Genomic DNA, 22940 nt, shown 5'->3' on the forward strand with positions numbered 1-22940 from the left:
CAAAGGCTATGAAAATCAAACACTCTAAGATGAGAAGTTTGTCACTCTAATTCGTTGGCAAACAGATTCGTCGTGATGCTCTGATTATGTCTTCCTCCTGAGTGGTTTTTGAGACCAAACTGTTTATCCAAAGTAGTGCAATCGCGTACAGGTTTTTCGATAATAAGGGGTTCAAACCGCTTACAAGATGCAGTTCGCACAGAAAATAGACGACTTGAGGAAAATTTGTTAGCTTGCTTACCTTTTCTGAGAATAGGGTGTATCAATTCAAGACCGAAACTGTCATGAACTACACAAAAATTCAAAATCATCTGGAATAGTAATGGTAGGTGTTGAGGAAGAAGACGCTGTCAAAGAATATATGGGTGTCAGATATACCATCTATACCTGTACGCTTCTTTTTCTTGAGGATATTAGTGCTTGAACGTATTATAGACAGTTTAACCAAGAAATGACTATTTTTAACTGCCAACTGTAGTCCCATATCGAGGGCCTGGTGTGAGAAACTCTTAAGACACACATTAGAAGCTGCTAACTGGTCTCTTAAATAGTGACTATATATTTTCTGGTACGTGAGGAAGGAAACTCGAAATATCAAACGCTCTTAGAACATATCGAGGTCCTGGTTAGGTGAGTCTTCAAGACACTAGTTAGGGATGTAAACTGGTATCTGAAAGAGTGCCACTAATCATTTTTGGGTATGCAAGAAGGGACAATCGAAGACTTATTTTTTGCTCAAATACCCCTTTAGGCTGCGGGCGAAGAGTAAAAATCTTACTCGTGTGGAGAAATTTGTTGGCGTTGTGCTGGGTGAGGATTCTGACAAATTTGCGTTTCGTTTGTATACGGACAGAATCATTTGCCCTTAGTTGCCCGGTTTTCTGTAATCTGCCCTTAGTTACAGCCAAAATTTCACCAAATCATTTGCATGAATCATTTGCAGCAATTGTAGCTACCAACCTAGGCTCTGGGTATTACGTGAGAAATCGTATTAGGACAATCATGAAGTAGAACTTTTTTTTGGATAGAAAAGGATCACGAATTCTGGTACAAAACTATGTTTGCAACTAACCAATTGAAATCGAAAGACCGTTTCAATGCAGACTTTCCGGATGATAACTTAACCAAGAACTTCATTTGAAAATAATTAAAGAGCGGTCGGAAAAAGAGGGACTGAAATAAAAGAGATGGGTTTAATCGTAAGAGAGCAATTGAAGTAGTCAAGCTCAAACAGAGAACCAGAACAATGAATATTGTTAAATCCTTGATCATCTTCAACACAGCCAAGACTTGGGGTAGTGTGGAGTAAAATTTGAGATCCACTATTCTTGGGGTCATACAAATGAATCTTGTGATCGTAAATGAAATCACCCAATGGGGTCAGCTGAGGCCTTCATCCTAAAATATTGATGCTTCTTTGGCAATAGATATATAAATAAGAAAGAATTTCCTTTCTGACACACTATTATATTGGCCGGAAAATAAACTATGAGTATGACCATATTGTAGACCTTAACTGCAGAAAAATCCCACGATGCAAATAGATTAACAAATAACTTCTTCTTTTTTATTAGTGGGCCAAACCTCCAGAGGGTCTACTGCAAGTTGACTTGGCCTCATTAAGTGAATCGACTCCCGACTGAATCGAAAGTCCAATTATAGAGTTGAAGTGAATCGAAGTCCAATTATAGAGTTGTGTATAATGTAAATCAATTGTACCATGATTGGAGTTCGTTATTTGAAGTTGGGCTCAGTTTCCTTTTTTCTTACAGATATCATGGGTCCCGACACGGAGCTATTGCTAGTAAACGCCCTCTACTTCAAAGGCAAGTGGCAGTACACATTTGAAAAAGAAGATACAAAAGAGGCCAATTTTACTGATTCTACGGGCGAAGTAATGAAAGTCAACATGATGAGATCAAATTTAACTATTTCAGCTGGGCATGCCTGCTGTGGTGTCAAAGCAAAAGTTGCCGTTCTTCCATATAATCAAGATGTGAGTGATTTTTGTTGTTATGATAGCAGAGGATTATGTATTGTCTGCTACAAAAGTGCAAGTCTGTCTGCATCTCAATCGGTTTCCTTTTAACTACGTTCCTGATACCAATTAGGGTACTGTTAAGCTATTCCTATGATGAAGTTTACGTCAGGTGATTTTATTAGATTTAAGGACACCCCCACAAAAACTCTGAAAGTTAAAGCTGCTTATTTGCAAGGTTTTAACCCCCCCTCCCCGAATTCGAAAAAAGTTTTCAGACTTTTATTAGGGAGAGCGGCTGGTCTGATGCTCTGAAATAGTATTATTTTTTTTTACTCTCCGATATCTCGCCTCACGAATTTTTACGTAACTCGGTAAGATTTTCGTGAGAGAACATTCGACTTAACAGGGGGATTTCATATTCTCCGTATATATGCATCTATGGTAAAATTCATCATTATATTTTTCTTATTATAAATGCTATGTACTGTAAATTGGATGGTATTGAGCTACTCAATGATTCTCCAGTGCAAAAAATAATTTCAATTCCTTGTTAGAAGACTTTTCTCAACATAGGGTCGCAACTAATTTTTTTTAAGTACTCAACTTGTAGAATGAGTTTTCTGCCGATAAGACAGGGACTATTAAATATAAAAAAATGAAAATAAATGTATTAAAACGAAATGAAAATTGAGAAAAGGTTCTTATTCGGCTCTACATCCCTTCCTCAAGACCTTAGACGCTGCTTCCTAATGGGCCATTAATGGCGCACATGTCGACGAAGAATTTTCACTTGTTCCAAACCCGTGCCCCAGCATGGGTGTCTTCCCACTCCAGGACTAACGAGGTATCAGCTGTCCTTGAAGCTCGGTCATAAGTTCGTCTCAAGGTGATTTTGTGTACGATCTCGTCTTCTTCGACCATTTGGCATCCAATCATAAGCTTTTAAGAGGAATTCGGCTTTGTTGCATACGAAGGTCGTGTTCCAAAATGTCCACCTCTCCTTCCTTAGAACAGTATTAGCAACAGGCTTACCCATTTAATAGGAATTTAAAAAATATCAATTATTTTTACCAGCATATGTTTTAGAAGTTCTTTCTCAAGAAACGACCTTATCCCCCCCCCCCTTTATGTGAAGTGTAAGTCTTGGTTGTAACCATGCTTTATAGTAATATTTATTACTTGGAGTTGGTTGAATTACACATTTGAAGCAAGACTTTGGTATTGTCAATTATGTCCAACCAGTGACATCAATGCACCAGAATTTAGGAGGGGGGGGGGGCAAATGAAATTTTGAAATTTGAGGAAGGGGGCAAATTTGTTGTTTTTTATTTTACTTTTAATGAAAATACCTGAAAAACATTTTTCGATGAAAATATCACAAAAGGTATTTTGAAAATACCCCCCTCCCCCTAAAAAAAAAGGTATTTTCCAAAATCTAGGCGTGAAAAGAGCACATGCCCATTCCCTCCAATTAACGCCACTGTTACTAAGCCCATGCTTAATCAGTTGTAATATTAGCCCAAACATAGAATCAACCAAATTTCGGAGTCTATCTCATGTTTTTCTGAAAATGAAAGAAAAATTAAATTTTTGAAGACTCATATTGAAAGACCGGCATCTAATTAAATACAAATGCTTTAAGTTTTATAAAGACGAATAAGTGGCTTCAATTCACGAAAATAAGGAGGGGCAAAATGCATTTTGTTTTTAATCTGGGAGGAGGCAATTTTGTTGTTTATTTAAATTTTTTCAGTGTAAATATCAAAAAGATGTATTTTTCGAAATCTGTAAGTTTTTCAAAAATAGGATATTTTTCAAAATATGTGCCAAGATAATATAGGAGGAACTACAAAAGAAGCAATTTTGAATGAAAATACAAAAAAAAAAGGATTTTTCAATAATCACTTGCCCCCTCGCCAATTGTAGCCGCTGTAATGAGTTGGAAATCATCAAAATTAATGTTTAAAAATTTTACGATATCCTTCATTCGCCAATTCTTACGGGTACCATTATATCCGCATCACCGAAACAGATGACTAGTTTTCTTGTAGTATGTCCTTCCTCTTTCATTTGTATCTATTAGTTGAACCTTTTACTTAGCTTCTGAAACAGGAAATACATCCTCAACTGCTTCAGTTTTATAGTTTCGTAATCTCAAAAACTTGTAAAACTTGTTAAATTTCGGATTCAGTTTTTATACTAATCTACTGCTTTTGTAAAATGCATAAATGATGAAAAGATGATTGGAAATGGTTTAGTGAGTAGCTTTTCATTTTGTGAGGTTAAAAAAAAAGGGGATTAGTGGAAATTTTACAATACATCAGAATTGATGACCTGACACATACAGCGAGTGAGGCTCAAGTGGAGTGACAGCTACATGCTGCGTTTTATTTTAGGACTTGCGAATTGCAAACAAGTATTTGGAGTTTGATGCAAATCAGTAATTGTACGAGGCTAAATTGGTCGCTTGGCACAGTCAGTGAGTGAGACTCGGCCAGAGTGGCAGAAATATACTGTTTTTGGTGTTAGAACGTACTAATTGTAGTTTTAGCTTCATAAGCCTATAAACCAAACATTTGGAGTTTGATGCAAACCAGAAAATATTCAAAATTTTAACTTCCTGGGGGATCCCCTGAGGAAATGTGTGGGATGGGGGGTTATCGTGGCTGGGTCTTGGACGGGTGCGTAGTTGTTTGATCACCAGTGTTCTAACTTATTAACTGTATTTTTGACATGTTAAGAATATCTTGCTGGGAGAAGAGATTTAAGGGTGGGATATTAGCAGAGTGTGTGGTGGGCTCATTTCTGATCCCCTTTCATCCCACCAAAGAGCTTTATTCCAATCATCACAATTTTCCTTGGGGTGACTTTATCTTTTGAACTATAAAGACTGGGGAAATGTTGACTCTTCACTCCCTCAACCTTTATGTAGTTCCGTATGACGTTCATCCAAACTTTTTGTTTTTACTATCTCTTCCAAAAAATAACACTTCTTATTTCTTTGAGGTTCTGCTCCATGAATCGCCAAGCCTTCATGCCATGAGTTTCAAAGCTCACTCATTAGTGAATTTTATTTATCTTTTTTTTTCATTTTGTTTATACCAAGATATGTTTTGATGCCAATATGTATAGTTTGCCACTGGTCTTTTAAATTGCAATTTTAAGGTGTTCTCTTGGATATTACTTGTGCTGGTGGCTTTTTAACAGCAAACTGGCTCTTTCGCTATCGCACTTCGTACATTTACCCATTTTTTTTCAGGAGGTATTCAATCTAGCCATAATTGTACCAGATGATCCTCTTGGATACACCGAAGTGGAAGATGCGTTGGTTAAGGACCCAGAGATTCTTCCGAAAATTCTTAATCGACTATCAACGAAAGACATTGAGTTTTCTTTGCCAAGATTCGAAATGGAAACCGACATTGGGCTTAAAGATGTTTTAAAAGATGTAAGTGAAAAAAAACGAAAAAAAACAACACACACACACACATACTATAATATCGAAGCTTTTGTAAATTTTGTGAACTAGTACCTACAATTCCGCTTTAAAAAAATGTCTTGGGACCAAAGCCGTATCAAGGGGGGTTAGAAAGTTTGAGCCCCCCCCCCCCGAAATGTTTGTCCAACTCGTAACAATGTAATAAAAATGAATATAAACAAATATTTGATGTTTTTTAAGCTTTTTCCGTAACCCCCCTCCCCGAAAAAAAAATCCTGGGTATGACCCTGCTTGAGAGTTCGATAGAGCTATAATTTGAACTCTGGTCGTAGTTTCCCTGAAAGGGATAACACCACGTTAACGATATATTTCTGGTCCCTTAAATGGTGACTGTGGTTTACTAGGAAAGGAAAGGTAGGATCATAAAAGTGCATACAGGTGTATACAACCAAATCAAGGGGGAGGGGTGCTGGAACTCCTTGTAGACGACGGGTGGAAAAAGGAGACATTATCAGGCCACGCGATTTTTACTTTTTTTCTGTTTTTTATCCACTGATATTAAAGTTGATATGTGCTTGAAGGCACATTCACTTGGAAAGAGAATATAAGCCAGAAGGAAAAAATTGTGGTTTGAAGGCTATTGAATTTTGACTTGCTGAAATTTAGGCTTACTTCTACTCCAGCCATAAATAGTGATTTTTCACTTTTAATAGCTCCAATCTCGGTTAATTTGACGGCTTGTCATTGGCTAAAGATTAAGCAATTGTCAAAAGACTTATGGGCTTTTTATTAAGTGACATTCTAATATACGAGTATAGAAATAACTTTTGCCAAAACAGGAGCTGTTTAACCAGATTGTTTTTTCTTTGTTGGTAACGCTGTTTATCAACATAAAAACCCTCAGGAATACGGTGACTACTTTTGCTTCAAATTCATTATTTTAGGCTCTATTAAATGCCACTTGAATGACATACAGAGCATTAAATTTATTATTTAATAATCAAACTTGTACGCGGAAATATGCCAAACTAAACTCTAGGGTAATGAAGTTTTAAGTAATAAGGATTACGTTTTAGCTCACCTTTTGCTATGAAAATATCGGGGACCCTTGATCTTGGATATTCTCAACCAGACAAATGCATGTCATCTTCATATTTATAAATTTTGATTCTGTCTGCCAAGAGAGGCAGGGGAAGTGTATGTCTACAATCTAAAATTATCTTTGCAGTATAAGGAAGTAATGGTTGATTATTTTATAGAATTTTTATAGAATTATAGAATTTGTATCACTCGTGTGATCCTAGAAGTAAGCCAACCTATTCTGAGTCCGTGTAAGTGAGAAGAATGAAACATTTCTAAATAACAAAAGTTTCTCGAAGAAAACAACAGATCCTTGAAGGAAAAAAAAGCTGTTGCAACACAAAAACTTTCTATATAGTACAACAGGGGCGTAATTGGCTATGGGGCAGGAGGCTACTATCCCAGACCCCTGTTTCTCCCCCCCCCCAGCTGAAATTTAGCGTCTTTAAAAATCTTCTCAAAACTAAGATAGGCGTATATAATTCAAGCATCCACAGAAACCAATCAGTTTTCTTTAGTATACCTTTGCCTTTATGGTAGTGTATGGGTCATTTTTCATTTTCACTGTCATTTTCACTTGACCTTGGAAAATAAGCTCCAAATTTGTCCCCCCCCCCCTCCTCTCCAGTATTTTTTACGCCACAGCAGTACAGCTTCTTGCTTGGATATCTCATTGTAGTGTATTTTGTATATTTAATGAAAATAATAAGGCGACTTTACAATAAATCCACTCCATAGGAAATTCAACATCATTTTTAAAGCTCAACGAATGCGTTATATTTTAACATCAAAAATTCAATTGTTTTTTCATATATTATGTCTATATTATTTTTTAAACGCCAACTGAACATGAGAGCTAATAATATAATGTTTGTGTTAGCAACCCTCGGTGCTACTCACTGACCCCTGACAGATGTTTTTTATATTGATAAAATTTGTTCTTCGGTCACGTTTTAGACAATTTATAATCTAAGCATTATTTCTATCGACTTTGTTCTACATATTAAAGTCTGCATTTCATTATAGTCCAAAAGGTGATGAAGGTGGTATATGCGTATTAAAAGAAAATGACAGTCGGCGACGCAATATATGCGGGAAAAAGTTGTGAAAATTGTGATTCAACTTTTAAAAGAGTTAAACTTTTTTTTAGTATATATGTTAAGAATCTATTGACTTCTTACAAGTTTTTTTTACATGTATGCTTTTTTAATGGTTTTGTTTTTCTCGTGATCTTAACTGATAATTATTATAACATGGTCGTCTTGCAATATTGTGTATCAACTGTCAGCTTGAATGTCACAACTTCACAGCATGGATTTATGTCAGGGCACTCCTCTAAAGCTTCATAATCAACAACTTCCCCTTCACCCGCAGTTTCATTTCTACATTTTTGAAAATCCTCCAAGATCAATAACTAAAACCAAAAATAAAAAACAAAATTAAATGAATCTCACTTTCGTCCTCTTAAAAAGGTTCACCTAAAACTGTAAAATCCTTTTAAAGTGGTGAATACTTTTGAAAGATTTTCGTAAACTTGGCTCCGGTAGTAGCTAGTAGTGTTGAAGTAGCTATCAGATTACTGTCTTCTTCTCTAAAGACGCCACAATTCTCACCACAAGCAACTTTTTTGGGAAGTAATCTTTAGTTATTTTTCAGAAACAACCAGCTCTTATAGGTTGTTTTGTATCCGGAGTCTTTTGTAGAAATAGGTCTGCTTATAGTTGGTGTACAATCTAAATGTGCAAGACTTAACATGTTGTTCTCATATTGTCACTAGTGGAAAGCGAGTTAAAAGTATCAAGTTTGAAAAAAATACAATTCAATGCTGGCTACTAATTCTTGTTTTTTTTGTTTTTTTTTTTATCGTAAATCATTACTAAGGGTGCTCAACAAATAGCCGTTGTGGAGAAATATATTTATTACTTGAATAGATATAGATGCATACATGAAAAGCTATTCAGTAGGTAGTTGCGTAGAATAGAGAATACGGTATACAGAAATTTATATAGTATAACCATACAATTTGTATAGTATACAGGAAAGCTACGGAATAGATAATGCAGAAAAACTATGGCAATACGTAAGGGGTGAGCAACCATGACCACTAGTAATTAGAAACAAAAAAAGTTGAATTAGAAAGAAAAAAAGAGTCTGATTAAGAATAGCGCCACAAGCGGTATAGCGTATAGCAGTACGAGCTGAAATTAAAAAAAAAAAGGAATAACTTATACAGCTTTGGGAGAGAAAACTTACGAAATTTTTGCTGGTGACATGGAAGAAAAGTACATGGAATTGTAGAAACCCTTGCTATGTCTATGGGCTCAAAAGATAAGCTATTCGATAAATTCTTGTTTTCATCAACTTTATACAGAAGAAGACAGTGCAATGTAATATTTATTTATTTACTTTTTTAAATTTAAGCAGAATGTGAGAAAGCTGACAGTTAAGCTGAGAAACTTGTTTCTGCTGTTTTCTCATGTTCTGCTTCTAAATAATCTTTCTTTTTAAAGAAACCAATTACTGCAACACCCTTCTTTTATAATTAGATTTGAAGTAGTTATCGGACTACTGTGTTCTTCTCTACAGACAGCTACAATTCTTACCACAAACAACTTTTTTAGGAAGTAAACTTTTAGTTGTTTGTCAGAAACAACTGACTCTTATGGGTTTTTTTTGTAGCCAGAGACTTTTTGTAAAAAAAAATCTGATTATAGCCGGCTTATATTCTAAATGTAGAAGACTTAACATGTTGTTCTCATTTTGTCACTAGAGGAGATTGGGTTAAAGCAGTATTTTTTGTGTAATGCCCGTGCCACATCATAGTCACATCTATCGAGGAAAGCCAACTATCATGAATGTCAAGGCAATTGTCGAGATTTTAGCGCCAGGCTTGCATTTAAAAAGCAAAAAATTAAAATTGCCAAAGGCGAACCACACGAGTCTACGCAGACAATGCGTTCTGTCAAACAGCTTTTTCTTGATACCAAGCTTCCTGAATTTTTATTAGGTTCCTCACGCATATAGAAGACCTACTGTTCTAATCTTTCGTATCTTCCAATTTTGAAAAGTGTGCCTTAAACCTTGACTCTGATTAGTCAGTCAAGAAATTTATGTTTGAAAGTTGGACAATGTTCAACTCGAGAAATTACGAACGGCGAACGTAATTGGCGCTGTAGTCGTGCGTAATTTTCATTTTATCGACAAGCGTGACCATAATGTGGCACGGGCATAAATCTACTGTAAATTTCCATTTTCAAAGAGCAATGGATTAAAGCTCTGTTGCACCCCAACGAGAATATGCCAACTTCCATGAAGAGATCTGCAAAAGGACGATATTATCTTTTTTTCTTTTAGATTGGTCTAGACTCATTATTTACGAAAAGCCTAAGTAACATTGTTTACAAGAAACAAGTCAAAGTTTCATCGGCAGTTCACAAAGCAAAGCTACAAGTGAATGAAGAAGGCACAGAGGCCGCTGCTGCTTCAGGTCTGTTGCCTATGGTCGTCTCATATATTTGCTTTGGGTAACTTTAGATGACTCTGGACCGTTCCAGAAGCCTAAAATTAACTCGGGAGCTTAAATTTAAAAACCTTTCTCGTCATCTCTGCTGACATCCTACGATAATGAAGGACCATACAAATATTGGCCCCCAAAACTCCCTACCACGCTACCCTCTACCCCACAGCTTCCAGCCCCCACGACTCGTCACCCTACAACTTTTCAGCCCAGAAATCACCATTCTACAATCCTAAACCCCCATATCACCTCAACCTGCAATTCGAGACTACAAATTTTCACCCATTAAAATCTTAAATAGTTCCTAATTTGTATCAAGACCGAAGTTTTCGATTGTAATGCTTATGAGGCTAAAATTGTAAGCTGAGGATCATAAAACAAGCATAGTGTGTAGAACTACACTATTGATCAATGGCTTTCAATTTCTGTAATTTGTAGTTTTGGGTTTCTGAGCTTGTTGATAAAAAGGCTAATATTGAAATATAGAAGTCAAAAGTAAAAACCCAACAAGCACCATCCTATTCAATAAGTATTGTTTGATATTCGCCAAAGTTAAAATCTAAGGGTTTTTGAAGTAATAAATTGCAAATTTGAGGCTAAAATTACGATATTACTATTTTAAAGCAAAAATAATATGTATACTGCTTCGTTCTAGACTAATCGCTCCCTGCGTCAGGGAACAAATTCCTTAATTCCGAAATATCTGACTGTCCAATGTTTTTTTTGTTTTCAAATAGCCTCGAGTGGAATGGCGGCCAATTTCTGAAGCATCTAAGTTACCTGGTTTCACTGGGCAGTGAGAATAAGGGGGAGTGGCGTGATAACGGGATGGGTGGAATGTCGATATGTAATTCTAAGTAAAACCTGTTTAGTTCTCATGTATAGCTTATTGCGTTTTAAAAAACAAACAGACAACCAGAAAATCAGACATTAAAACAAAAATTTTAAATATCCAGCTCTTCAAAGTTTTTTTTTTTCGAATGGCCTCAGGGGCAGTGGCAGAGAATTGGTGATGAAATAGCGGGTGATCTGTGCAGGCAGTTATTTAGCCTAGAGTAGAACAATGCTACGCATTATGATTAACATTGCAATGCTAATGTTGCAATTTCAGCCTCATATTTCTATTTAGTGACTTCAAATTATCGAATAAATTAGTTTTTTCTTCGAAGTGGCTACCCTTTATTTATTTTTCCAATTTTTAAAGCTTGGACAGTCACAGAAATACAAACGACCGAGTCCGTTGATTTTGAATTGAAGTTATTAAGTATTTTGCAATAGGTTGCATAGGTTGCATCAAGACGCTGGGTAATTGTAGACAGAGAAAAGCCAAGACAGATAGTCCAAGTAATTGAGAGGCAAATATTTAAATGGCTGGGGCACGGCTAAATTATGTACTGACAGTACTGTTTTTCTTTTGTATAGTTTAACCCCTATATTTCCAGTGGCAGATCCAGGGGGAGAGATGCAGTGTAAAGCGCCCCTCCCTGGCGCAGTGTAAAGTAGTGTAATTTACTTAATTAACGCAATTTTTCGTTAATTAAACTTGCTCCTAACGCAAGTTTATCGGTTTAGTCTATTCCCCCCCTAAAAAAATCCTGGATCCGCCCCTGTATCTTTGATTAATGAATACTAAGTTTCTCATCTTCAATTTAAAGAAGGATGTTTAAGCTTAAGACGTGGAGAAATTATCCTACATAATTGGGGCCTCCCTGCCTGTGGTGTCAATTCACGGAAATATAGAGGTGGTTTGGTAAAAAAAAAAGGATTTTTCAAATGTAGGGTGAGGGCAATTATGTTCTATTTTCAATTTTTTTCATTGAGAATGCCCAAAAGCCATTTTTGTGTGTCAATATTCTAAAAAAAAGTATTTTTAAAATTTAGGGGTGGGAGCAAAAAATATGGAAAAGAAACTGCCCCCCCCCCCCCTCCCCAAATTGACACAACTGCTCCCATCTTAAACTTACAGCTCGTCATGCTATAATTTACCATCCGATTGAAAAAAACAGTGTAGCCCGAGGGTAAGGGTCCTAAATTATGCAAATAAACCCAAAAAACAGAGACTTCACTGATACATCCTAATGGAAAGGTGTTCAAGCTACACCTTGTTAAAATCAGAGTAATGAAAGGATTTTCAATCTGTAACCGAAGGGCTCAAAATTAAGCCCTTGGGCGCATGCCTCTCCATCTCGCCCCTCCTCAAGGTCTGCTAATCCAGGCATGTAGTACCTCTTTTAGTCATGATAGATTGGCGTTTATTTAGGGATTAATTAAATGTAAATTATTAATAATTTATAAAGTTTGAAGCATGACTGTCCTAATTCAACAAAACTAGGTTTGGTATTTCAGTGGTATTTAAGCGCTTCTGAGCCTATTGCTTTTAAATCTGATCTTAATAATTCAATACAGACATCCAAAATCAGAACATGTTTAGTGTACATTTTGTAAATGATGGACATGGTGCACCATGTCGAAATCCAAGCTTTGTGATAGTATTCAGGTTGGAAGGCCCAAAGTAGGGTTTTGGGACCAGTGCCCTTTGAACACTTCACACCCCTCCTCCTCAACTTCGCAAATATTGACATGTTGCACCTTTTTCAAATCATGATCATTCAGGGAATGCCTAAGAATTTGTTCTTCAATAACTTTGAACTTTCTGACACCAACTAAATTTATCGATTTACTGTTGGAAGAAAGTTTTTATCTTTCAAAAACTTGTTTTGTAGAACTTCTAGCTTTCTTATTCCTTCAGGCCCCAATTTATGAAGGGAGTAGAAAGAAAGAGAAACCGCTCATCTACTGTTCATCTTTATATTTCCCTGCAGGTAGTAAAACGACGAGCCAAAAGAGCTTTATAATACTAGTATTGAGTGGATAATTTTCCTACTTATGCTTAACAGTTTGGAAATATTTGCATAACAAATTTCTTTGAAGAAATCTTTAGAAAAAATACTCAGTTAAAAGAAAAAAGTTGATGGATAACGATGTTGGTCCAAGAGATAACATATGTAGGGGCCTGTAACAAGTCTTGATCAATTAATCAGAAGGGTCAGTTAGTCGCTTTTAACTCAGCATTTAAAATTGCCTCAATTCAATTTCCAATGCTATAAGTCCTAAGTGATTCCAAATTTTAATGTTTCAAGATTTGACTTTAATTGTAAATTAGTTTCTTGTCACAAAATTAAATAAAAACAAACAAGTATTTTTTTAGCTGAAAGTAAGGAGCGACATGCAGAGCGCTGTAGAACACCATCGTGGGAGTATCCTTTATAGGAGGACAACTGCGGCAGGGCGTAAAATCCCGATCTAAGGACAACGGCCTCTGTAAAGGGCTGTTTCGACCCTTTCGGGGCACCCGCAAGACTGGGGACCTTGTGGTTAATTTTATTCCCAAGAAATATCAATGGACCTTAGACCTAGAAAAATTATGAATACGGCTACGGCGTTCCCGGCAAGCGACGCGGTCCCCTTGGCGCGGGTGTCGAGAAGTGAGCAAGCTACGGCGTTCCCGGCAGATGACGCGACTTCGAATATGGGGACGAAGTCGAAAAATCTAAAAGCCATATCTTTGGGAAAACCAATTACAGTCATAAAACAATCAATATCAAGACTCACTATTGGTTGTTGGAACGTCAGATTTGTTAAACAAGAAGCTACGCAAGCTCTTCTTGTCCATGAGATACAGAAGTACAGTATTGACATATTATGCGTTTCTGAGACCAGAATCTCCGGTTCTGGCTCTACAGTAATTACAGTGCCCAAAACATTACAACAGTTTTACTTTTTCTACTCTGGAGTAAACGATAACTCGGGACTCCATGTCGTTGGTTTCATCATGAACCAAAGAACCAGAAACACACTTCTTGAGTGGGATCCAATTTCTCCTCGGCTGGCATTCTCTCCGCATACGTCCCTACTCGTGATGCCACAGCTATTGCTAAGGATGAATTCTATTCGAAATTGTAACAACTGTCTTCTTCAGTTGTTGCACAAGACTACCTGATTATTGCAGGAGACTTCAACGCGAGAGCTGGTCTATCTGATACCCGAAGTTCGGAAGTTCTATCTGAAGTTCGGACTGGGGCATAGATGTGAAAAAGGACAAAGGCTGGTAAACTATACTTTGGGGAATGATCTAGTTGTAACCAACACCATATTTCAGCACAAGCCAAGCCATCTACTGACTTGGCATTCCAGCGACGGTGTCACTAAGGCCCAAATTGACTTCATTCTCGTCCACCAGCGCTAGAGAAGTTCAGTAATAGACTCCCGCTCTTATAATGGTGCAGTCACAGGCTCAAAATCAAGGTCTGGTTACAAGCTAGTGCCTGCAAAAGTTCTCCTTCTTCTAGCATCTCGGAAAAAGAACAAACCAAAAGTCCAAATCGACATTGATAAGCTGCAAGATAAAGAAGTTCGGCAAATCTAAATATGGAGCTAACAAACCGTTTTCTTGCCCTAAACTTGAATGAAGAGGAAAGCTGCGGCCCTGAGCAAAGATGGGAGACCTTCAAACCAGTGATAAGAGAGACCACTGAAGAGATCCTTGGCCGAACGAAAGTGAAACGACAGCATTGGATTACTACCAGAACCCTGTCCATAGTCGAAGATCGAAGAACGTAGGAAAAAGATGAGCGGCCCTAAACATATCACGAAAGAAATGTTCAGACGGGTCAAGCTCTCTGCTTGTCTAGACCGCCGCGAAATGTGGGAAGAGGCTGCTTTGTCTTTAGAAAAAGCAGCATGTGCGAAAGCTGCTGTGTCTCAAGTTGTCAGAAACAGATCAAAAAAAGCCATTAGCTGTTAAAAGGAGCGTTTGATCAGATTGAAAGGACACATCCAAACACTACTTAACCAATCCCTGTCATCAATTCCTGGTTGTTTCCCTCCTTGTGTTACAAAAGAACCTCACAGTATCGAGCTGGTTGCCTCAACAAGAGCGGAAATACTCAAAGCGATTAAGGCCCTGAAGAACAACAAAGATGGTTTCCCGGCCAAGATGGTTTCCCCCCAGAAATATACAGACAGTGCCCCGAGATCATAGCGGAGTAGCTCCATGGTATCCTTGAGGAAGTATGGAGGACCAACACTTTCCCAAAGGATTGGAAGACATCAGTTATTCTGCCTTTTTATAAGAAAGCTGATAAAAGATTGGAAAAATTACCGGGGAATAAGTCTAATTGATATTGCAGTAAAAAATTTTGGGATTATCCTCTTTAACCGCTTCAAGGGGGCAAGGGAGAAAAGAACTCCTGACAATCAAGCTGGTTTCCGTCCTGGTAGAGGCACTGATGCTATATTTGCTCTCCACCTCATTATCCAGCAGTTTGAAAGGCATAAATTGCCCCTGATTCTGATATTTCTGGACTTAGTTCCGCCTTCGATTCGATTACTCGCCAAAAACTTTGGAAAATTCTTCAAAATGACGGAATGCCCCTGAGATTTGTAGAACTGCTTAAAGCATACTACAAGGGGTCAGTGAGCCGAGTTCGAGTTTACATAGAAGAAACTGAAGAATTTTCGGTTGACTTTGGAGTAAAAAAAGGCTGTGCCCCGTCTACAACTCTGTTTAACTACTGTATTGACTGGGTGCTTGAAAATGCACTATCTTCTCATCCAGGAGTTCAGTTTTGACAGAAACTTTCACTCGAAGATGATCAATACGCTGATGATGTCGGAATCCTTTCAGATCCAGAGAAACCTCAAACTATGCTCGATGGGGTAGTTACATGGGCAGATCACATTGGCTTGAAAATCAGTACAGGGAAGACAAAATTTATGACAATAAATCGCACTGATCCTACTTCGTTAACTGTAAATCAAGTACGGTTGGATCAGGTACACAGCTTCACATACCTTGGCTCCCAGCTTTTTACTGATGGATCTTCTGACGCCAATATTCAACAGCGATTTCAGAGAGCATAGACGGTCTTTGCTTTCCTTAAAAACCGTTGTGGAACCGGCGTTAAATAAGTGTAAGAACTAAAGTTCGAGTCTACCTGGCTTTGGTTCGGACAATCCTTCTTTATTCATACGTTACTTAGTCAGTAAGGTGACTACATGAAAATGCACTGAAGGTGTCTGAGTATTATTCTCTGCGTAGCATTCCCAGCTTACACCTGAATAATCGCAAACCAAACGTGGATATCTGTGGTATCAAGAGATGCGTTGGCATCACAATCAACTAGCGTCGACTGAAATGGTTGGGCCATGTATTACAGAGGCCAATAGAGTACTTGCCTCACGGAATTTTTCTAGCTCAGCCACTAATCTCATGAAAAAGACACCAAAGCAGACAGCTAAAAAGCTGGTGGAACTTGGTTAAATTAGACCTTGAACCTATGGGGGGGTTCAGAAAGTTTGGTCACAGATGGACAACTCAATGACTTCCATTTAAAAATCAGCTGGCAGAAGACCGCACTACGTGGTTCAAACAGGTCTCGAAGATCCTTGATACCGGAGAAGGTGGAAACGCCTGATTCCCGCCACAAGTACAACTACAAAAGTAGACTCGTGGTGCAAAATCTTGAAATAAATGCAAAACAATTTTCTTTGAAATGGGGAGAAAGGCTTTCCCTGAGAAAGACTTTTATGTAAATTTGTTGGAGTTACTTACACCAAACTTAAAAATAATTGTGTATTTAGGATCAGTATTACACCATAAAAGGACAAAGTAAAGAATTATAAGTTAATTTTTTGGTGGAAATTCAACCTTTTAGCCCCCTTAGGAAAACTAAATTTTATATCTGTTACTATTACATACATTTGATACCTAAAATATTGAAAAAGCTCTGACGAGCATTTAAAGAGAAGCTTTTTTTGAGGCGCCACAAAAATGCAAGTTCTTATTAAGTTACATGTTTTTTTAAGGGTTGTATTTACATCCAAGACTCGAATATGGTTAAATCTTTGTTCTGAAATTATTAATGGTATCTTATAAGTTTCTCACTGTTAATCATGGGGTATTGCAGGTTCAAAAAAGCTTGAGCTGAGTCTCAAAAACAAAGTACGTGCGGAAAAGCATTTTCCTTAAACTTAGGCTTCAGCAGCAGTGTAATCTATTTTGGCATAACAAAAGAAATGATAGATGGTACTATAAAGCAAGAAATTGTTTTTTTTACAGTGTTTCAAAAGTATACACTTGCGAATAGTAAGTTTGTTTCTTGGGAAACTTTCTACTTAATAAACATGAACGCTCAAAGAAATTAAAATAATTATGCGAGTTATATGCGGTTTTGGCTTTATTCTAGACAAAGAATTTACTTACAAAAGTGGCTCTGTGTCAAACTATGCAGTCATAAAAGTCATAAAAAATTTTGGTGATGTTATCCGCCTTTTATAAAACTAAATATAAAAAAACAAGTTTTTTTTTTACCGAAAGTAAGGAGGGACATTAAAACTTCAAACGAACAGAAATTATTCTGTATATGAAAGGGGTTGTTCCCTGCTCAACGCCCCGCTCTTTACGTTACAGCTTTTTATCGTTTTATAAGGCAGAGTTGTGAGAAAGAGTCAAACTTTATCCTAAAGAGCGGGGCGTTGAGGAGGGAACAGCCACTTTCAAATATGTAATAATTTCTGTTCGTTTTAAGTTTTAACGTCACTCCTTAATTTCAGTTAAAAAAACTTGTTTTTCTATTTAATTTCTGAACGTTTTTGAATTAATGCAGGTTTTGAATTTGGCTGACAGCACATGAATAATTAAAAAGAAAATTTGCATATTAATTTTACTTTATTAACTAATAATAGCCTTATAATCATCTAAAGTTTGATTTTATGTAATAATAATTATTAAGCATATGCGGGGGTTTGCCCCTAGTCAATACCTCACTCTTTATGCTAAAGTTCGAATTTTGTTCCAATTCTTTAAGAATGACCCTTGAAACACAAAGGCCGTTTAATTAGAATTGATAGCTCTTTTCAAAGTACCAAAAAAAAAGTTTAGCACAAAGAGCGAGGTATTGACTAGGGGGCAAACCCACTCGTATACGTAATAATTTCTGTTCGTTTTAAGTTTTAATGTTGCTCCTTACTTTCAGTTGAAAAAACTTGTTTTTTTAAATTTAATTTCTGATCGTTTTTAAATAATGCTTGGGAATCCGGAACCCCCTTAATAGAAATGTCCCTTCCCCCATGGAAACTTCCCCATGGAAAAATCGTACCACGTAATCCCCTTCCCCCGATCGCCCCCCCCCCTCCCTAGAAAAAATTTTCTCCTGAAAACGTCTGTATGCTTCCCAATAACCAATATTATATGTAAACAATGGGCAAAGTTCATAACTTGTAGCCCTTCCCATCTTCAAAGACACAGTTATTAGATTCTCTACTATGCTGAACAAAATGGCTATCTCAATTTTAATCAGGTGACTTTGAAAAAAAAATGAGCGTGGGAGAGGGCCTAGTTGCCCTCTATTTTTTTTGTTAACTTAATAAAGACACTAGAACTTTTAATTTCCGTTCGAATGAACCCTCTTGCGATATTCTAAGACCACTGGATCGATACGGTCACTCCTGGAAAAAAAAACAAAACAAGTAAACACGCATTCCTGATCTTTCTTCTGGCGAAAAATACAGAATTCCATATTTTTGCAGATAGGAGCTTGAAACCTCTACACCAGGGTCTTCTGATACGCCGAATCTGATGGTGTAATTTTCATTAAGATTCTATCATTTTTAGGGGGTGTTTTCCCCTTTTTTTGAAAATAAGGCAATTTTTTTCAGGCTCGTAACTTTGATGGGTTAGACTAGACTTGAGGAAAGTTATATATTTAAAATCAGCATAAAAATCCGATTCTTTTGATGTATCTATTGGTATCAAAGTTCCGTTTTTTTAGAGTTTCGGTTACTATTGAGCTGGGTCGGTCCTTACTTACAGTTCGTTACCACGAACTGTTTGATAAGGAAAATTTTTTTATGCTAGTGGCTTTTGAAGACTAGTGCCAAAGATAACGAATTTAAATATTTGGAATAATAAAAAAAAAACAGATTCTTTTAATGTATATGTTTGATGTGCTTCTGCCTTTGAAACATTTTTAAAAAGTGTGTGTATATTAAAAAAAAAAGATGGATAATTGCCCCCTCCCTTCCTATATTTTGAAGAATACCGTTTTTTAGTATTTCCCTTGAAAAATATCTTTAATTTGTAATTCCACTGAAAAAAATGCAGCAAAATTACCCTAACTAGATTCTGATTGGTACATTTAACCCCCTTCACTCTTACATTTTGTGAATCGACGACCCTGCTTATATTGCAGATTCGTATTTGCTTTGAAGTTTGAAATGCTGCTATATGTTTTGTACAGGACAATATCTCGTAGATAACTGATTTTTATCTGCAGCTCCTCTAATATACATGTGATAATATACCCCTTGGGCTCTTTATATGGAAGAAATTGTACCTTTTTTTTTTTTAATCTTGGGTGACCTGCAATTTTCTTTTTTATATTCTTTAATCAGTTTTGAAACGTCAATTGATAAAGATTTGTTACTATCAATTCATGGAAACTGATTAACTGAATTGAAATTAAAAAATAAAATTGATCTGAATTTTTCTTTTTTAATTTCAGCCCAGTTAATCAGTTTCCTCGAATTGTTAGTTGCTAATTCTGTGGGTTTGCAATTTTGTTTCTACGAGCTACCAAAAAATTATTTGCAAATTGTTGGCTACTATTCAGGAGGGGCCCTGTTTTACCACTCATAATCGTTTTTCTACAGTAATTTAATAACTGCCTTGGATTAAGTGCTCGGATCTCTTAATATCATCACAAGGACTGAAAATGACTTTGTATTTTTTCTGTTTTGATTCTTTGTCATGATTGTAAGAGACTTTAACCAAAGTAAGAAACAGCCAGTCTGTTCTGCTGACCCGCATATATCATTGTGAAATATAAACAATCTGAAGCTCTGTGTGTCTTCTTCTATGTGTTATAAATTGTGTCCACAGGTCTTGAATATTTTCTTTTTATTAACTAATGTTTATTCGCTAATGTAACGAGTGAGATATTTCCGTTTTATGTTACCTTTTTTTTCAGCCTTCGTGGTAACTCCATTAATGGCAGATTTCGACAAAACAAAGGAGATTATTGCGGATCACACATTTATTTTTGTTTTATGGGATTCATCCAACGATATACCACTTTTTATGGGTCGAGTATCAAACCCAACCCCATCACTTTCAGCTGCAGTTCCTGAAGAAACAGAAGAAGCTGCCCCAACCCCATCATCTTCAGCTGCTGTTCCTGGAGAAACAGAAGAAGCTGCTAAAGCTGTAGAAGAAGATAAAGAAACAAAAAGAGTAAAACGTCAAGTGCCAAGTTCAAAATTGTCACGCAGAATTTCTTCACTTTCGTCTCCTCTTCGAGCTACAACTCACTCTTCAGTAGAAAAAGTGGACACTCGGAAAGTCACTGGTCCTGCTAATTGGTGGAAGCCAACTCCCGATCCTTCTGTGTTAATAGATATCCCGGCTCCGCAAGCTTTAGAGCAATCAGCATTTGTAGGTCCAGCAGAATCAGTTAAAGACGGGGGAGCGATTCCACAATTTGCCAAATGGCCTCAAAAACCTCAAGGCACTCAAGGACTTGAATCATTGCCAAATAATCAAGGCTTTTCTCAAGGGCAATTTCCCATATTTAACCAGCCATTAAACTTTTTCCAGAATCGATGGCCACAAAGACCTTTTTTTGTTGGACCTACAGGTAATTTTAGACCTAATGGCCAGTATGGCCAAGGTTTAATCAACTTCCAAGGACTTGCTGTGAGAGTACCAGAGAATATTTCAGACCTTCAAAGAGAGACAGTTCCTGTGATTGTACAAAAGCCAGATGAAATGGAGGCAACTGGGAAGAAAAACTAAATTTGATTCGCATATTATAATGTACAAAAAGTAAATGAACGTTTCTTTGTTTGTTACTAGAGTAAAATTAATTTTAAGAAATAAGAAAGGAACTGATGAGGTTGAAACTTAAAAATTGTTCTGGAGTTTGAGATGTTCAAGGCAGAAATTTGTATCTTGCATGTATTGGGAAATACCCTTGACATATGCTTTCTCCTTTATTTCCCGTCAAAGCTAAAAAAGTGAAGCGAAATTTGCCATAAAATTGCGATAGAGATTTGAAGAGGGTTTCACTCAAATATAAAAATATTTTATTTTCAAAAACATGAATTTCTAATGCGAAGTTATGTCGACAAATTTTGTTACCGCAAACGGTATTGACGAAAATTATGGCTTCATAATTTCAACTGTTACGATCTATGCATTTGAGGATACCTCAAATACGCAGGGGAACACTGAAATAACACTCAAGAGGAATAACGAATGTCTAAAATAATAGTGCATTAAAAAGAGATAACTAAAAGAAGAAAAAAACAAAAAGCAGAGGAAGATATCTTTATCGGTTGTTACAGTTCAAATGGGCAATGGCCCTCCCCTCCTTAAACTCAAATCTACTCTTTTTCTGTCTATGAATTTTTTTTTGTTTCAATATACCTTAAATGTCGTCTTGAGGGAAAAGAGAGGTGTCTGAACTTTTTTTTATCTCCTTAGGCTCTGGCCTGAATCGGCCATTTAATGGTTAGAAATTTAATTTGAAATTTTTAAGTGATTCTCTTCAGTACTTATATTGTTAAATTTGTACTTCATTCTGATCTGAGAATGAGTTAAATTGTAGGGGAAGGGCGTAACCTGGGTTTTATCTACCGTATATAGATTCCGGAAATTTTACAGCTATTTGTACGGACGCAATTGCATGTTTAGCGAAGTTAGCTAAATTTTGCTAAAAATTTGCTAGAAAGATTGCAAAATTTAGTATAGACGGTGTCTTGCTGGCTGCTTTGGTATCTTACTCCCCTTGTACAATAGGTTTTACTTATTATTTGTGTTGGACCTTGACTTGAATTCCAAATTTTATTTAACTTTTTGAACGGAGTAGAAATTACAGGAATAATAGTTTCTTCATGAAATTAAATAAAAAAAAACAAGTTTTTTTAACTGAAAGTAAGGAGCGACATTAAAACTTAAAACGAACAGAAATTATTCTGTATATGAAAGGGGTTGCCCCCTCCTCAACTCCTCGCTCTTTGCGCTAAATTTTTTCATTGTTTGAAAAAAATAGAATTGTGAGAAAGTCAAACTTGAGCGTAAAGAGCACGGCGTTGAGGCGGGGACAGCCCCTTTCATATACAGAATAATTTCTGTTCGTTTTAAGTTTTAATGTCGCTCCTTACTGTCAGTTAAAAAAATTTGTTTTTTTTTATTTAACTTTTGAACGTTTTTGAATAAATGCAGGTTTTGATCTTGGCTCAATGTACATGAATAATTAAAACAAAATTTTAATATTAGTTTAATTTTATTTACGAACATTTTTATTAGTAATAAATATACGTAACTTACGAATTAACTTACGTAACTAACTCCTATATTCATATATTTTCAATACGTATATTAGGGGGTTCTCCCCCTAGTCAATACCTTGCTCTTTAAGGGAAAGTTAGAATTTTGTTCCAATTCTTTAAAAATGACCGCTTAATCACAAAGGCCGTTAATTAGAATAAATAGCTCTTATGAAAGTGCTAAAAAATCTTTGGCTTAAAGAGCGAGGTATTGACTAGGGGGTGAACCCAATCTTTTATGTAATATTTTCTGTTCGTTTGAAGTTTTGATGTTGCTGCTGCTGCAGTTGAAAAACTTGTTTTTTTATATTTAATTTCTGATCTTTTTTAAATAGTGCTGGGAAGTCCGGCGCCCTTTTCATAGCAATGTCCCTTCCCCCATAAAATTTCCGCCATGTGAAGATCCTCACACATAACCCCCGACCCACCCACCCCCACTACCAGGGAAAATCTCCCCTGAAAACGTCTGTATACTTCCCAATAACCAATAGTATATGTTAACATTGGGTAAAGTTCATAACTTTCAGCCCTCCCCC

At 36.6% G+C, this 22940-nt stretch overlaps 1 protein-coding gene across 3 annotated transcripts in view; it reads left to right on the forward strand.

Moving 5' to 3' along the window:
• Window positions 1-20925, forward strand: part of LOC148940099 (serpin I2-like) — a 156582-nt gene extending 135657 nt beyond the window's left edge. For all 3 annotated transcript variants that reach the window (XM_089105932.1, XM_089105934.1, XM_089105933.1), the window contains exons 5-8: window positions 1773-1996; window positions 5241-5429; window positions 9855-9987; window positions 20046-20925. In XM_089105932.1, the coding sequence (XP_088962058.1) occupies window positions 1773-1996; window positions 5241-5429; window positions 9855-9987; window positions 20046-20869 (1370 nt within the window). In that variant the 3' untranslated portion in view covers window positions 20870-20925. The remainder of the gene's footprint in view (window positions 1-1772; window positions 1997-5240; window positions 5430-9854; window positions 9988-20045) is intronic.
• The last annotated feature ends 2015 nt before the right edge of the window (window positions 20926-22940 follow it).

The sequence above is a fragment of the Artemia sp. Qi Xiang Cuo genome, chromosome 20 (genome assembly GCF_049724085.1).
Source record: "Artemia sp. Qi Xiang Cuo chromosome 20, ASM4972408v1, whole genome shotgun sequence".
NCBI classification, from domain to species: Eukaryota; Metazoa; Arthropoda; class Branchiopoda; order Anostraca; family Artemiidae; genus Artemia; species Artemia sp. Qi Xiang Cuo.